Below are 15,491 nucleotides of genomic sequence, written 5' to 3'. Positions count from 1 at the left end.
ACTGGCAGCTCGAGTCGGCGAGGATGGGATCCATCTACCACAACAGCGAAGTGACGATCTCGGCATCCGGGGGCACTCACAGTGACTCGGGGATACTGGGTCCCAGGGAAACGTCCCGCATGGCCCCTGTGCCGCTAAAGTTTACTGCTCCTGATGGATCAGTCGGAACTGTCTTCCTTCGCCATGATGGCATGTTCGGACGTGTGCCCAATGAACCCCTGGACAAGCGCGGCTGGACGCTCCAGGAGGGGCTTTTGAGTCGTCGGCTTTTGTCTTTCGGGAGACAGCAGATCACCTGGGAATGTAGATCCGGGTACAAGACCGAGAACGGAGCTCTACTACAGGAACAGGAACACTTCCTAGGGCTCCCAAGGCCCATTCGTAAGCCTCAGCGGTATAACCCCATCCCAAAGCCAATACCAGAGCTCCTACGTCATCGATCTGACGCTGTGTTGACATGGGAGTTCATCGTCAACGCCTTTACAGAGCGCACCTTGTCGTTCTCAACAGACAAGTTGCCTGCTCTCTCCGGTATCGCCCAGCATGTTCAAAAGACAAGGCCAGATGATACCTACCTCATCGGGATGTGGAAGGCAGACTTGCCATGGTGTCTCCTATGGGGTGTAGGTGAGCAGGCTCAACGCACGCCCGCGTACCGGGCGCCATCTTGGTCCTGGGCTTCGCTAGAGGGGCGAATTGTGTGCTTCGGAGACCAGAGCGGCTGGTGGGGTCAAGATGCCCACGCTCACTGCGTGGTTGAGGATGTTGTCCTAAGCCCCAAGGGTCTTAACGGGTATGGAGAGGTCTGTGACGGGCGCCTCACGATAAGGGGACCTTTGAAAGAGGGCTGGCGAATGGCGTGCCGTTGGCATCATGATGCAAAATCGGTCGTCATCTATCTTTTCGAAGACGACAGGCTATTGGACCCCTCGGAGAGAGCTTTTGAGCTGAAGTTGGGGTACTGCGAGATAGACGTGGTTGACCCGAGCATGGTCATCGATCAGCCGATGTCGACTTGGTGTTTGAGGGTTACCGATACAGATGGTTTAGCTCTATTGCGTCAAACAGATGGGACATTCCGGCGCCTGGGTGTGTTTGGACTGGACGAGGAGAGGATTCAGTGGTTTGAAGATGCGATTGTGGAACGGATAGTTATTTTGTAATGTTAGCAGCCGCCCTGGCCGATCACCTTACCTGGCCTTTGGTCTTAATCTTGCGAGGGCAGCCTCGACTGCAAGCAGCAAACTGACCATTATGACCCGGCTTCTGACCTCGCTCCACCTTAATCAGGAAAGAGGTCTTACACAACACTCGAGCAGAAAGCTATTCCTCTCCGACTATTCATTCGCCGGCACCTTCTAGTAGGAGGTTATTTACCACTCGAAACTGAATGGTTGCTCTGGGTCAAAGTGTCCAAGTTGGCGATTCCATAGCCATCTTATCCAGCTGTGACTTTCCGATCGCGCTCCGGCCACAGCTAGGAACAGATAGCTACACGTCTTAGCCAATCGGTGCTTTTGTCAGGAGTCATGGCGGGCCAGGCTTGGCCGGAGGACGGGAAGACGGGGCTACAGGAGATCGGAATTGTATAGAGACACGGAGGAGGCTTGAGACGATTCATGTAGACTTGTTAATGGCTTCGACATCCTGGCATGAAGGGGGCCACGTTCCTTGAGCAGACACCTAAGCTGCGGCTAGGAACACAAGGGCAAGGCACTTCATCATGGAGGAGGATGCTTGGTGAAGAGGGTAGAATGACGGGTTGAGGCAAGGAAGAACCAGGATAAGACGCCGGGACAAGCAACTGGGCAAAGTCTCGCTCTTCCGCGGCGGCTTGGTTCGATATATTTCTGCTACACCTGATGTTTGAACTTTCATCTTGCTCTACAGGACGTAATTGTCCGCAGGTGCTCCGTCTCCTAGGGACCTATCGTCTTCACCCAATCTTGTCTCCTTCTATCGCCACGCCGATGGAGAAAGTGTCTAATTATGCCGCTCATGGCAACATTTTAGAGCTATTTGGTGGCATTTGTCGTACAATCACCATGATCGGTTTGAACATTGAGACATGGTCGAAGCCTTGACAACTGGATGGCAATGAAGAAACTATAAAACACCCACTGCAGAGGTTTTGCGCAAGATACCTCAGGCCGATGTTGCTGATACTGGGTTCGCGGGAGATGAGCAATCAGGCAAAGGGTTGATGCACATATTGTCTCAAACCTCAACCCCTTCCATGACGGTGCCACGAGACCTAATAACGCAGGCACATTTGAGGTACGTAGTTTAATGGCCCAAGAACGAAGTAAGGATTTCTGTGAGTGATGTCTTCCAATTAGTCATTCTCAAAAGTGTTGCCCTGCAAGATAAGCCTCCCAGGCCAGATCCTGCCGCAGTATCACCAACACAGATTATTAAGAACTGGTTTTGAGTATCTATTCTAATACTAGTAGACTTGGCAGCATATACATATCGAAGTTAGACCGAATATAACATCAGTTTGAGTAGTAGAAATTCTCGGCAAGGCAGCTCTCCCACATGCTAGATGCGATGAGACTCTCCCGGACTCCTCCGCTGGGACCTCCAGGTCAATGATGAGGCGCTTGACTGGAGTTGTGGGGTTATGGTTTCGTATACACATACTTGCGTGGAAGGTACTTTTGGTTCTTTAGGTGGAGACACCTGAGCTGGGGTGAGGACTGACTGAGCCGCATCCGAGGCGAGCCTGAGCTACCCTCAGCAAAAGCGGCGACGCTTCTCGCCAGTAGTCTCTTTCAAAAACAAATACTCAGACTGTGATCACGGATTTCATGTTTAACAGGAAATATAGGCCCTCAAAAGTATCTCCATCCCAGCATGTGGTTGACTTCCCAATCATCCTTCACCAGCCCTCTTCACCATCCACACAGCACGACACGCAAGTTTTTCATCTGTCCTCGTTTTAGTAGGTATCGGCAGAGCTGTCATTATAGCAGTAACACTAGCGCTAGAGCAAGCATCGTGATAGTCCTCAGCTGAGTCGCAATACGTAGCATAAACAGGCGTCTCGATGGGAAAGATAGTAGTCGCATCGGGATCTTGACGGCGGATGAGCTATCTCTTTGTAGGTCTTGCAGTGGGCCAGCCGGTAGGGATGCGATACTCCCATCGCTTTTTAACCGTTGTCACAGTACCTTACCGTGTTAGCTGATTGATATTAATGACCCTGGTGTCTCGATGAACTTACACACTGTACGGGCTAACTGTAACCACGTTGAAATCTTCACGGTCATTGATACGATCTTGCAGAGGAGGCGAGCCTCCCGCTGAGGTAATATCTGCTACACAAGCGTCGACTGTCGTAGTTGAAATATCTGGAGCCTTAGTGGTCTGGACAGTTGTTTCCTCAACGAGGGTTTGTAAGTGACCGTAGCGACAATACCTGTACTTTTGCCGGTGGCTTCAACCTCGCCGAAGATAAGATTTTCAAAAATGGGAATCCTATCTATTGTTCGGGTGAAGGCTTCCAAGAGCTGGATAGCCAAGGAACTCCGCCGCCAGATACCACTACCAAGGACTTTGCTTCGACTAGAAGGATATCGCTTAGCTTCCAGAATCATGTGTTGCTGAATAGAAAAGCAGGCTTTTGTCAAACCTCTGGTGTACAGGGTTATATCACGTTTACGTCTGCGCCAGCTGGACGTACTCCAGTCACCCTTGGTATTTATGACGGCACGCTACCTCATTATTTGGAGGTCTTTAAATACTAAATTCCTATTAGTTTCTTGATGCCAGAATGGTAAACTTCTTGGCGTTGATGACAATAGCTCCACGTCGTCCCTGGCAACAGCTCAAGAGAGCAGCGTCGAAGAGCAAGAAGCTACCACCCTCTCCTCTGATGCTGTGGAATCACCCACCTCCATTTTCGGATTGACAAAAATACAGCCCGGCCCCAAATCATCTTATGGAACGCTGTCCAGCATTGAAGACGTGGCGTCTACTACGTTACTCGAGGTAGATGGAACAACCTTGGCATCCTCCGTCATATTACTATAGGAATCATCGTCAACTGAGCTTTTCGAGTCTACTGCCATCTCAGATAACCCTTCCAGAACCTCAGCCACCCTGGAAACATTTTCTGAAAGGACACCAACTGAGCCTGTGGATAATACAACGCTAGAGACAACTAGCAATGAAGTGACTACAGAAGTCTCTACCCGGCCTCTCTTCTATTGATGCTGCGCTTTCGATCGTCGTCGGGGAGTTGGATAAAGAAGATCACCGTTTGCCCTCGTGGTTCGACCATAACGGTTGTTGTGGGAACTGCAAGTGTCGATTGGCAAAAGGGCGTTTGTAGGGCTGATGGACTTGTAAGTGCTTCGTCGCTTGATAGCGGTAGATCCACGGACGAAGACCTCGACACAAATTCTACCAGTTTAGAAGTTTCTTCATTGACCTGTATCAGAATCGAGTCTGTTCATTTTCATTAGCTTCTTCTTTCGAATACTGAGGTATAATTTCGATGTACTTGTGATTGTAGTCGCAATGGAAGTGTTTCTCCCGAATGTCGGGCGAATTGACGGAGCCAAGGGGAACCTGCCGGTCTCCCCATCTTCCGTATCCGGTACATTGGCATCTCCATTGATGGAACTAAAGGGCCCATTGTTACTCGGAATCGCAGCGAGGTATGTAGAGAGATAGGTTACACAATATGTCTCTGCTTCTACAAGCGCAACGTCGTTCTCCGGGGAGGTAGCTACGCCCTTTAGCAGAACTGCAAAGAGAATGTGTATTTTCATCGTGGATTGTGATACGGCTTCTGATGGGATGAGAGTTACACAGAAATGAAGAAGATAATTTATGGCGACTACTTGAGGCATGAAAATAAGGAGCGGCCGATGTCTCACCCGCCGTAGTTCTCTCTCGTTATCTAGCCACTCAGAAGTGCCAAGAGAAATTTCTCATCCCTGCATTGCATAATTGTATTTTCATTCCACCTACCAACAGAATTAGAGCTGAGAGGATAATAACATTAAGCACGCTCGAAGTCATGGAAATGCTGAATGTCTGTGGGCTACAGTCTTGATGTTTTATGCCAGAGCAACGATGAAGGTTACCCGACACAATTCGCGATACGCTGAAGGATGGTATCATGATTCTAGGAGCTACATGAGTAATATCCATCATCAAATCTCTATTACATAGAGTCTTAAAACTGTATACTATTTAACAATTTTGCTTCCCACGTCTCACCGCTGACATCCGAACTTGTATCCGATCTGTTGGTTGCCCTACAGGGCGAAGGTCTCAGCCACAGCATCTTTCTCGCGGACCAAAAACTCCTTGAAGCGACCCAACTCAATTCCCCAGGTCTTGACCCTCTCAGCGTCAACGCATTTCTCACCATCTCTCAAGAACACCTGCGATCCGATGAAAGGATTGGAATCGATAGCCTGAGCCACTTGCTCATCAGTGTAAAACTCAGCCTTCAAATCTCGCCCAGTTGCATCAACCAGAATCGCCATCATCTGCACGGCCGTCAACCTCTCGCTGACAAGGTCAATTCCCTCCCCATTAAATCTTCCAGGGTCGTTAAGGGCGGAAAAGGTGAACTTAGCGATATCTTGTGGATCGACGAGGTTGAGCTTGGTGTCGTGCTTTAGGGCGGTTAACCAGGTGTTATGCTCGAATAAGTCGCTGTAGATGCGAGCTTTTGGGGCGAGGAGATTGGACATGAAGAAGCCTGGGCGGATAATGGTCCAGTGCCTGAATCCAGCACGTTGAACGAGCCCTTCAATCACATTCTTGACAAAGAGGCTCTTGAAGAGTAGGTGACCTGGAGGAAGAAGAGTGCGCCTCTCAGGAGCATCAGCGCTAATCGAGCTCGAGTACACAATATCTTCAACGCCCGCCTTTTTAGCCAGTGCGATGATTCTCTGAGCCCAAACACGCTCATCATCGAGATTGCTGTAATTGGGCCCAAGAGCGAGGAACAGCTTGTTGCAGCTGGTCAAGCCGGCAGTGAGGGCCTCTTCGTCATCCCAGTCGCCAGGGTTCAAGACGACACCGATTTTAGCGAGGGCTTGCGCTTGGGGGGATTCGGTGTTTCGCACTGTAGCGCGGACAGACCAGTTTGATTGGCGGAGGTGGCGACATACTGCTGAGCCTTGGATGCCTGTAGCGGCGACGACGTAGACAGTTGGGAGAGACATGGTAATGATTGAATGTTCGATGGACAATGATATAAAAGTATTGTTTTTCCTTGTTGGCAGTTGAGTTCTTTTATATCTTTACAGCTCCTCCTCTTCGCGCTATTCCGTCGTGCTCCTGTGGGGCCGATCAGCGGAGTTCCGCTGCCCTCAGGTCCCTCAGCGCAATTCCACCATCTTACTTCATCGCAACCACCAAATTTTCATCCCACCCATCATCAATGGAACGCAACGACCCGCCAGCGCGACGGAAGTCCTGTCAGGCCTGCAAGAAAGCGCGCCGGAGATGCGATCTAGCGCGTCCCACGTGTCAGCGCTGTTCTCAGCGCAATATCCACTGCCACTATCCTTATGCGCCTCCATTGCGCGAGAGCACCAGCGACATACAGCCTGCGATCCCAGTATCTGAGATTGAGGGCTCACTTACGCCATCATGTTTTGGAATACTTGATTCGATTTTGGAAACAACGGACAATTTTACAGACCAGTTGTTCCAAGGTTCGTTGGAGTGCGATGCTTCCAATTGGTCTACGCCAGGGCTTTCAACAACAGCTCAAAATGCGCTGAATCGGTCTCAGCTTGCTACTATTCCCCAGGTCACTAGAGCAATCACATCAAGGCTCCAGTATCCTCTGGATGCAATCCTGAAGGGTCCGTCACAAATGGTTTCGGAGAATCAAACGCCTTGGTGTCATGCGCATCTATACGATGATGGGATGCCAAAGTCTATGCAACGTGAGTTCATTCTGTGTATCAATAGCGTAAGCTTAACACTTGAGGATAGATGCGGTATCTTCTGCTGCACTCCATGCAGCAAAGAATCATCTCAACGCCAGAGTCATCCGCGACAACGTGGAAAGCCGGGTGCAGGAACTCCTCGCCAGTCCTCCACCAGCTTCTTCAATGGAAACTTTGGCATATGCACAAGCGCTCTTCATATATCAAATACTTCGTCTACTAGACAACGACGCCCGAACCTATGCCATCTACGAAGCAACCATGCCCCATCTCGAAGAAGCATCCAACGCCCTCATTCCCCACATCGCCATCGACGAAGCAGCAGATTCACCGAGTCAATCCTCAGATCTCATACCCCTCTTTCCCGTCTCAGCAGCCCAAGCCTTCTGGACAAATTGAATCTTCCAAGAATCAGCCAAAAGAACCCTAGGCATGATAAACTTCTTTATGTTGACGTATTACTTCATGAAAGGCGAGTCGGGTAATAGATGCGGTCAGAATAAAAACATTGCTGTGAATCGGTCTGTCACCATGTCTGCGCATCTATGGAACACTCAAGATGCTGTTGATTTTGCACTGGCGTGGCGAGATAAAAAGCACTTTGTGATAAATGTCAGCGCGTAAGTCAATATTGAATCTTGTTTGTTGTGTTTCTAGCTAATGAATCACAGACCTAATTTCTTGGAGACAATAATACACGATGCTCAGAAAGATGACATCGATGCTTTTGGCAAGATATGTCTGACATCTTTGATGGGACTGACTGAGGCAAAAGGGTGGTTAGCTATGAAGGGGATTACTTTATAATCTTTTTACAGTTTGGCAACGTGCTCCTCTGAGTATAACACAGGGATACTGATTCCCAGCTATTGTTTTCATAAACGCTCTGTATCGTTCGTCATCAATGCGAATGGCGTCTTAGCGAAGGATAGACGCTATTTTTCCGAAGATAAAGATTGTCGCCAGGTTAAAGATAAGAAAGGATTGAGTCATAACGTTTGATATTTGAAAGCTTCTAGGTTCTGGTAAGAATCGATGGTGTTTTTATGCAGATATTGTTCGCTTTGAGGTTTAGAAATATTTTTCATCTACCATAGGAGAGTGGGTTAACAGCCGTCATGGCCTTATTAGTTGATAAGAAATAGATACTACAGTTAAAGAGAGAAAACTGAAGATAGATCCTACTATAATGTTATTATACAGTATTAGCACTTTCTGACTATTATTTATAATAAGATTATTTTAATACCTGAGATTTAGGTATAGGGTGGTAACAAGTATCTATTGCCCTTGCCTAATAACTGTAGTAAGATAGATGCGATAGTAAATTAGAAGAGTTAACGGGCCCTATTCTTTCGCTGAACCTGGGGCTTGATTAAGGACGGCGATGCCGAGGCGAACTTGTGAGGCTGAAAAACAAAAGTCAAGTTAAATAAACAACGCGATGTTACTTTCAATTCCACAACATTACGTTCCACTATCTTATCTTGTATTGATAAGCTTCTTATCGCTTGAAGCCAGCAAGGATCCTGGGCGCAGGTTGTGATACGAAAACAAGGTGCCAAAATGAACTCGTCTCAAGATATACTAGTATACACTGAATTTACAAAAGTCTTTTCGTCACTTAGGATAATCATCCGAAATATTTTTACCTCTCCCTGCGTGGAAAGTCGGCAAAAGTCCCTTAAGTAAGCTGCTGACAGAACAACAAGTGGGCCAGGTCGGCCGCAAAACAACTCCACCTAAGCGGCCGACTTTACAACAGTCATGATAGGGCCATCGGCCGCAAGCAACATAATAATAGTTAAAAATAAGCGAAAATACAAGCTTAGGAACAAGCTTCTGCCAAGCGTCAATGCCGGATCCTTGCCGCCCCCGGTAGTCGAGACCATTTGGAACTACGTCCCCTGCCAAGAGCTTCTTGATTCAGAGGCTTGTACTCGGCCGGACCGTGATTAAATGGAGCGATGTTTGTCCTAGAGCGGTATTCAGGTAGCTGTTCGTCTAAAAGTGGAAAGTTCAAGAAGAACCTCATGAAGGGCTCAGTCTTGCACGTGTCATGGCATTGCGATGGAAAGATATCGACTTCGATGATGGCGGTCAATCTCGAGGACGTGTATAAATACGTGACTCTTCTCCTAACTAATCTGTCTTTTGTCCTCATCCTCAGATCATCAATCGCCAGCCACTCTCATACAATTATTCAGTTCTCTCCCCTCATCACCATGCTCGTCTCTACTGCTCTTCTCGTTCTCTGCTCAGCAGCCTTTACGGCAGCCACGCCCGCTCCAGCCCAAACCCCCGAGAAAGACTTCAGTTTCTGGCTCGGCGGTCCTATCCTTGAGAAATGTCTCGCCGAAGGGAACTGCGAGGACCGTCTTCTCGATAACCCGTACTATGTCGAGTCAAAGAAGACCAGCCATGCCAAGCGATTCGACTGCCACGGCAAAGGTATACACACTGTCGTCACCACCGGCAAGAACTTTGTCAAACTTGGCACCTTCAATCCCTACGATCTATTCCACCACGTATATGACCTATGCCACGAAGGAGGATGCGATGGTGGCAGTGACTGGGCTCGAAGTACAAAGTACGTCACTGCCACCGGCGTCTACTCGAAGGACATCAAAGTCAGTGCACAGGGTGTCTACTCTGGGTGGGATGTGCGCAATGCTCTGGCGCAGTCTCTTGCGGATGCTTCTGGGCGCAACCAGGTCTGGTCTCAGGAGGTCGCGTGCCCAAGCGGAGGACGAGCATGCTCACTTGTCAAGCTTTGGCAGGGATACGCACCCAACTTTCATCAATCTGCTATCTACAACAACTGCAATCAATATGGTTGGATGAATGCCAAGACTGATGGTCTTACTGGAATTACTTCAGGTGGAGATTGCAAGTCGATTATTGAGAAGCTTGGAGCTATTGTTGGAGAGGCGGTTCCTTACGGGGCGGGAACTATCCCACTTCTCAGTGCTCTTTGTGGTTAAACAATAGCATATGGGGACTCGGAGGAGTTCAGAGCAGCAGGGAGTGAGATATGTAGAGTATGATGCTTTGCACCTAGAAGAGATGAGAGCGAGTTGTAGATAGACTAAGCGAACTAAGCATAGCCTTTAGCTGAGCGTCGATCTCAAATTTATTGCCATTCCTTGTCAAGAACCACCAGATTCTGATATCCCTTCTTCACAATCTCAGTATCAATCACCATGACAGCGATGAAAGTAGTGTCCTCAGTTTCACTGGGATTATCGCTGACGGTGTGGTGACATCCAGGAAGCTCGTTGAAGCTCTCCCCGGCGTTATAAACCTTGGGCGGGTTACCATTCATTCCGCTAAGAAGTTGGCCCTTGATCACAGTGGCGGCGACTGTGGCACCGGAATGGGTATGGGGAGGTGTCCATCCGCGGGGACCATAGTGCACCTCGAGACCAACGATTGACTTGCCGGGTGCGTTGGTGAGCTCGTAGTCGTAGAGGATCTTGACATTCTCGCGAGGGCGGTTGCTGTGAATGATTAGATTGACCCCAGATGAGTGAATCGCTCAGCTTACCGCTTATCCTCAATATTGTCTGCCATTTTGATGAAGTAGATGTTGTACGATTATTGCGATGCGATTGAGAAGACACAGGAGTCGGAGACAACAAGAGATGAGGAATATGATAGATACAATTCTTTGGTGAATGAATTACTTATACTTATAGAAAATTAGAATTTCCTCAAACGACAGACAATGATTATCCTACCTGTCGGCCTCCCGATTGTCGGGTGAGATGAATCAGCCGGGCAACCGTCAATTACGGACCCGCCCGGGTATCCGGGTATTCATTCTGCCTCCGAATTCCGGGCGCAATTGTCTGCTGCGACAATCAGCATATAAACAGTTCCTTCTTGGCGGAAAAGACTGCTTGAATAATATCGCTTCTTAGCAGTATCATTCACTAGTCTATATCACACTTTATACACCAGGAAACAATTCCTCCAACCTCAAGATGAAAGCCGTCCAGATCCTCGGAGACATATCTTCTCCAAAACTCACAACTAACTACTCAATGGAGAAGCCCAAACCTGTCAAGTCTGATATTCTGGTTCGTGTTCACGCCGCTGGAGTCACTGGCGATGAAATCATGTGGCCAGAGACATATCGACGTCCAACCCGCATTCCCGGCCACGACATATCCGGCGTCATCACTGCTTTTGGTCCTGACTACTCTGGTCCTCTACAAATCGGCCAAGAAGTATACGCGTTTCTATCGGCGCACACAGGCGAAGGACAAGCTGACTACGTTGTCTGCACTCCCGATGACGTCGCCTTGAAGCCAGCCTCACTTTCCCACGCTGAAGCTGCTGCCCTGCCGATTCCGGTCTTGACAGCGTGGGAGGTTCTAGACTATGCCGAAATTCACACTGGAACGAGAATTTTGGTGACCGGGGCGTCGGGCGCAGTTGGTCAGCAGTTTGTGCAACTTGTCAAACACGTGACTGGTGCCTATGTGATTGCACTGGCATCCCAGACGAACAAGCATCTATTGGGCGATGTACCTGACGAAATCGTCGACTACAAAACTCCAAACTGGGAGAAGTTAGTGAAAGACGTCGATGTTGTCTTTGACACGGTAGGTGGGGAGGTTCTGACCAAGACGTGGGAAACGGTCAAATCTGATGGCATGATCATTACGATTGGCGATCCTGCACCATCATGGGCTTTTGGCGGTGATGAACCCTCCGAGTCGTTGTCCCTACCAGGCGTGAAGTACAAGTATTTTATTGTCTCGCCGAACGTGCATCGTTTGGGAGAGGTAGCAAAGTTGTTTGATGAGGGAGTGCTGAAGCCACTGGCTGTGAAGACGTATCCGTTTGATCAGGCGATTGAGGCTTGGGAGCATGCCAGGCAGCGTGGAAAGGGCTACAAGATCGTTATTGAGTTTTAGGCTGTAAGTAGAGGTTTAGTATAGTAAGAAATCCGTGAGTAGAAAGTATATAGGTTATTGAACATTCAACTTGTCCTTCCTTCCATCCAGCTAGGATCCAGCTCTATACCCATGTTGACCCATCCGCAGATATCCTCGAAAGTCCCCAGAGACGAAAAAACATTATCATCCTGGTCCATAGTCGGAAGGGATCCCGTGCTACCCTCGCCCTCGCTCTGCATCAAACTCGGAATATGCGCTGATCCCGGCGTACTCCCCACTTCTCCACTAGTCCCGCCAAGCCCTAGAACATGACGAGCGATAGTCTGTATCTCTTTCACATTCCTCGCCGTTCTTGGCCAAACCTCACCTACAGCCTTGAGACATCCGATAGTCAAGCGGATCTGATCTCGCGCTACTGCCAATGCTTGGTCTTTGAGCATGTATGTACAAGCTGAGAGAAGCGCGAGAGTTCCTTCGCTGACCATGCATGTTGTGAAAGGTGTGTGATGGAACGGGCGCACCGGCAAAGCTAATAGTTGGATTTGTGCGTTGACTGACTTGAGAATCCTCGTCGTGTGTACGTTGATGAGATCTGGCTTCGGTGTATCTGACGGTGGTTCTCGAGCACAACTGGATACTTTTTCAATAGGGTTAAATCTCAGATCTGATAAAGGTCTGTGTATACCAATAGTTGCACTAGACAGTCAGCTCAACTCTCAACATGGTCAAGGAAGGACATACACATGGATAAGCAAGTGAGCTTGAAACATCAGCTCATCAATGGTCCCATCTGCCTTTAGCACTGGCTTCTTATCCTTGGGAAGTAGCAGTAGCCAGGCATCGAAAGCCGAGTCAGCGGATTGTATGATAGCTTCTGAATTTTGTCTTGTTGCGCGTTTTGGTGACATGTAGATGACTTGTGCTGCGCAACGCACTGCTCCGATGAGATAGGCAAAGGACGAGAATACAACGTCTTCGCTATCGAATTCGCGAGAATCAAAGTCTTGTAAAGTCTTTGGTGCAGGGATTATCTATCCATCGCATGTGAGTCTCTTGATTCAAGTTAATGGATAGTACTTACACCTGACTCGTATTCTGAATCTTCACAAGGAAGATCTGCGGTAGGTTCAACATGTAATGTCTTGAAATTCATCGTGCCTAAAGTCCCAGCGTAGGAAGCATCCGTGATGAATAGCATCCACCACGTTCGTCTCCAGCATTCAACCATGACCGGGTCGCCGAATCCCAAAGTAGCAGCGAACTCCTGCTTATGCATCTCTAACATGACGGCAACATCTATTGCAGCATCCATCTGCTCCTTTGCTTCAGCCTTAAACGTGTACCAGAACAAAGCGATTGAGTAGAGTAGGCGAGCCTGGACTTGCACTGCATCTGATGATTTGAGCTGTGAAATTTGATCCTCGACAGCGCTACTTAGTGTTTCTGACCATTGGTGGGTGTCGTAGATATGACCGATGAGCCGCATGGCAGCTATGAGGGCACTGAAGTTGAAGGTTGACGCCTGGGACAGATGGACTAAGTGTTTGTATGGGGGAGCGTAAGGATGCAAGTGGTGAAAGTTGGCATAGTACGACTTAACCAGAGCATCATCGGTGAGTCCGCCATGGCTAAACTGCGGTGTGTCGCGGTTCTCTGGTACCGGTACTGGTACTGGTGTTGGAACAGGTAAGCTCCAATCCGTCCCCGTCACAGATTCATCCCCTAAGTTAATTCCCTCATCAGATACCACCACGGAAATCTCTGACACGCCATTGTCCAGCTGTCCATCAGCCTTATTAGCCAGTCGTCTCCGCCTTTCAGCCAAAGCAGCTCGATCAAGGCCACCGCGTCTCGAAGCTGTATACTGGCACGTCTTATCGTATGCCATGCACCGACTGCATCGCGGCTGTTTAGCATCGCATTTCACATGCTTTGTCCGGCACTCGAGACAAGCTAGCGAGGATCGTGTGTTTGCACGTGTTGAGACTAGTCGCTCCATGGTGAATGGGTGATTAACATGGAAGAGAATTATGGCTGATGCTTGCCAAATGGAGGTCATACTAAAGTGGGGTCACGGGTATCCGGGCTTCCGGAAATAGAGTGGGTATACGAGATGTCAGCCAATATGAGGAAATACTTTGTTGACGGTAAAGCCTATGTTGTTATTGGAAAACGATGTACCAGGCTCCTAAAGCTGAAGACTACTAATTCATATCATTCCATATCTAGATCAAGCTACTTCTTATGTATATGCTTGTTCCAGATTCTCGAAAATTCGTGGACCAAACTGGTCCATCAATTTTAGTCGATTAATCTCGTCCCCGCCATATCCCGCGTTGTCAGGCTCATACATATGCCAGTCAAGCACTTGATACCCTCTTTGCTCAACGGCACTAAAGCCTAGCTGCAAATAATTAAAGATCCGACAAGTTAAAGTGCTGATCCTATCCGACTCAACTTTGTCATCGAACATGTTGACACCACTGTATCCGCCAGCGACAAAATCAGCACGTATAGCGGTATATCGAATATCGATGTCCCATCTCCCTCTAGTTTGCAATATGTTCTCCTCTACTAGCAGCCAGTTCTCACACTGCAGCTTTATCGGACAGGTGGCAGCTTTCGGGTGACGAAGAGTGAAATACCGGATGGGATATTGCCATGGAGATAAAAACACTGTGCGGAGAAAGGTCTCATAGAAGCCTCTAACGCCCACGGGAGATCCTCTGACTTGATCGAATCTGGGGTCCAGTGTCGAGGTTATGACTTGACAGTCGATGGGGTCTATCAGGAGATAAGCCTTGCTAGGGAAAAAGTCGGGACGTTCTACCGCTAGGCTGTACTGCTCAATCTCTTCCTCGGTATGAGACTGGGCTCCTTGTAGGTTTTGTGCCCGGAGAATATCGCGCAACTCGTGATTGAGAGCAACTACAAGTTCCTGAGCCAGAGTCACTCGGTCTTGAGCCAGTTCCAACCGCTTCCTGATGTAAGTCTCGTATTGGGTTAACCAGTCCATTATGTTGATGAGGCAGATATCAGCTCATTTCTAATTTGGCGGCGTATCCTCTTGGATAATGTGTCATCGTAATCGCTGCTGAGGGACCTCTTCCAGTTCGGGGCCTCAGATCTCGAAGAATTACCGTGGTCGATTGTGCTCTGTGGTGATTGCCCGCAGGAGAATGAGCCTAGTTCTGGAGATGGAGCGGCGGAACTGATCATCCTAAAGCTCTCATACCTATCGAGTGGTTCAAGATCCTCAGATGGCGAATAGATTTCAGAGTCAAGGCTTGGACTTTGATCACAAAAAATGTCCACTTCGGGCCCTTTCTGAGGATTGGCCGGCCCTGAGATGGGCGGCGTTGGCTATGAAAAGGGAGATACAGGCCGCTCCGACTCATGAGTACCTAGGAAAAGGTCAGCGAAGTTGAGACATTTGGAGACGAACATACCATTATATGCATCTTCCCAAGACCAGTGCAAGAGGTCGAGAAATACCTCGACCTCAAAATCGTCTGTGATAACGTCGTCATTCATGGTTGGAATGTCGTGTCTGCTGTAAGCTGAAAAAGAATATGCTGTTCTGTTGGATCCAGATAAAAGTAGTCCACGGAAATGAAGAACATGCCTTGAGAAGATGAAAACGCTGGCGGTGCTCACT

The 15,491-nt window shown here is 48.6% G+C and overlaps 7 protein-coding genes across 7 annotated transcripts; 3 read left to right on the top strand and 4 right to left on the bottom strand.

The window, feature by feature from the left end:
* Positions 1–5,270: 5,270 nt before the first annotated feature.
* On the bottom strand, positions 5,271–6,191 carry FSUBG_6037 (NAD(P)H azoreductase; the record flags this gene model as incomplete). The annotated part of the gene is made up of 1 exon (XM_036684196.1): positions 5,271–6,191. One exon carries the CDS (start codon positions 6,189–6,191, stop codon positions 5,271–5,273), a length of 921 nt encoding a protein of 306 aa, XP_036538400.1.
* Positions 6,192–6,409: 218 nt separating this feature from the next.
* On the top strand, positions 6,410–7,325 carry FSUBG_6036 (uncharacterized protein; the record flags this gene model as incomplete). The annotated part of the gene is made up of 2 exons (XM_036684195.1): positions 6,410–6,923; positions 6,973–7,325. The coding sequence occupies 2 exons, from the start codon at positions 6,410–6,412 to the stop codon at positions 7,323–7,325; spliced, it is 867 nt and encodes a 288-aa protein (XP_036538399.1).
* Positions 7,326–9,151: 1,826 nt separating this feature from the next.
* FSUBG_6035 (uncharacterized protein) lies at positions 9,152–9,910 on the top strand (the record flags this gene model as incomplete). Its single annotated transcript, XM_036684194.1, has 1 exon — positions 9,152–9,910. The coding sequence occupies one exon, from the start codon at positions 9,152–9,154 to the stop codon at positions 9,908–9,910; it is 759 nt and encodes a 252-aa protein (XP_036538398.1).
* Positions 9,911–10,059: 149 nt separating this feature from the next.
* Positions 10,060–10,499, bottom strand: FSUBG_6034 (cupin domain protein; the record flags this gene model as incomplete). Its single annotated transcript, XM_036684193.1, has 2 exons — positions 10,060–10,426; positions 10,474–10,499. The coding sequence occupies 2 exons, from the start codon at positions 10,497–10,499 to the stop codon at positions 10,060–10,062; spliced, it is 393 nt and encodes a 130-aa protein (XP_036538397.1).
* A 413-nt stretch (positions 10,500–10,912) lies between these two features.
* FSUBG_6033 (reticulon-4-interacting 1 like mitochondrial) lies at positions 10,913–11,851 on the top strand (the record flags this gene model as incomplete). The annotated part of the gene is made up of 1 exon (XM_036684192.1): positions 10,913–11,851. The coding sequence occupies one exon, from the start codon at positions 10,913–10,915 to the stop codon at positions 11,849–11,851; it is 939 nt and encodes a 312-aa protein (XP_036538396.1).
* Positions 11,852–11,916: 65 nt separating this feature from the next.
* FSUBG_6032 (C6 transcription factor) lies at positions 11,917–13,832 on the bottom strand (the record flags this gene model as incomplete). Its single annotated transcript, XM_036684191.1, has 3 exons — positions 11,917–12,463; positions 12,575–12,864; positions 12,915–13,832. The coding sequence occupies 3 exons, from the start codon at positions 13,830–13,832 to the stop codon at positions 11,917–11,919; spliced, it is 1,755 nt and encodes a 584-aa protein (XP_036538395.1).
* Positions 13,833–14,075: 243 nt separating this feature from the next.
* On the bottom strand, positions 14,076–14,849 carry FSUBG_6031 (uncharacterized protein; the record flags this gene model as incomplete). Its single annotated transcript, XM_036684190.1, has 1 exon — positions 14,076–14,849. One exon carries the CDS (start codon positions 14,847–14,849, stop codon positions 14,076–14,078), a length of 774 nt encoding a protein of 257 aa, XP_036538394.1.
* Positions 14,850–15,491: the final 642 nt, after the last annotated feature.

Source organism: Fusarium subglutinans (assembly GCF_013396075.1).
Source record: "Fusarium subglutinans strain NRRL 66333 chromosome Unknown NRRL66333_c0000061, whole genome shotgun sequence".
In the NCBI taxonomy this organism is placed as follows: Eukaryota; Fungi; Ascomycota; class Sordariomycetes; order Hypocreales; family Nectriaceae; genus Fusarium; species Fusarium subglutinans.
This window is presented reverse-complemented; position numbering and strand designations above follow the sequence as displayed.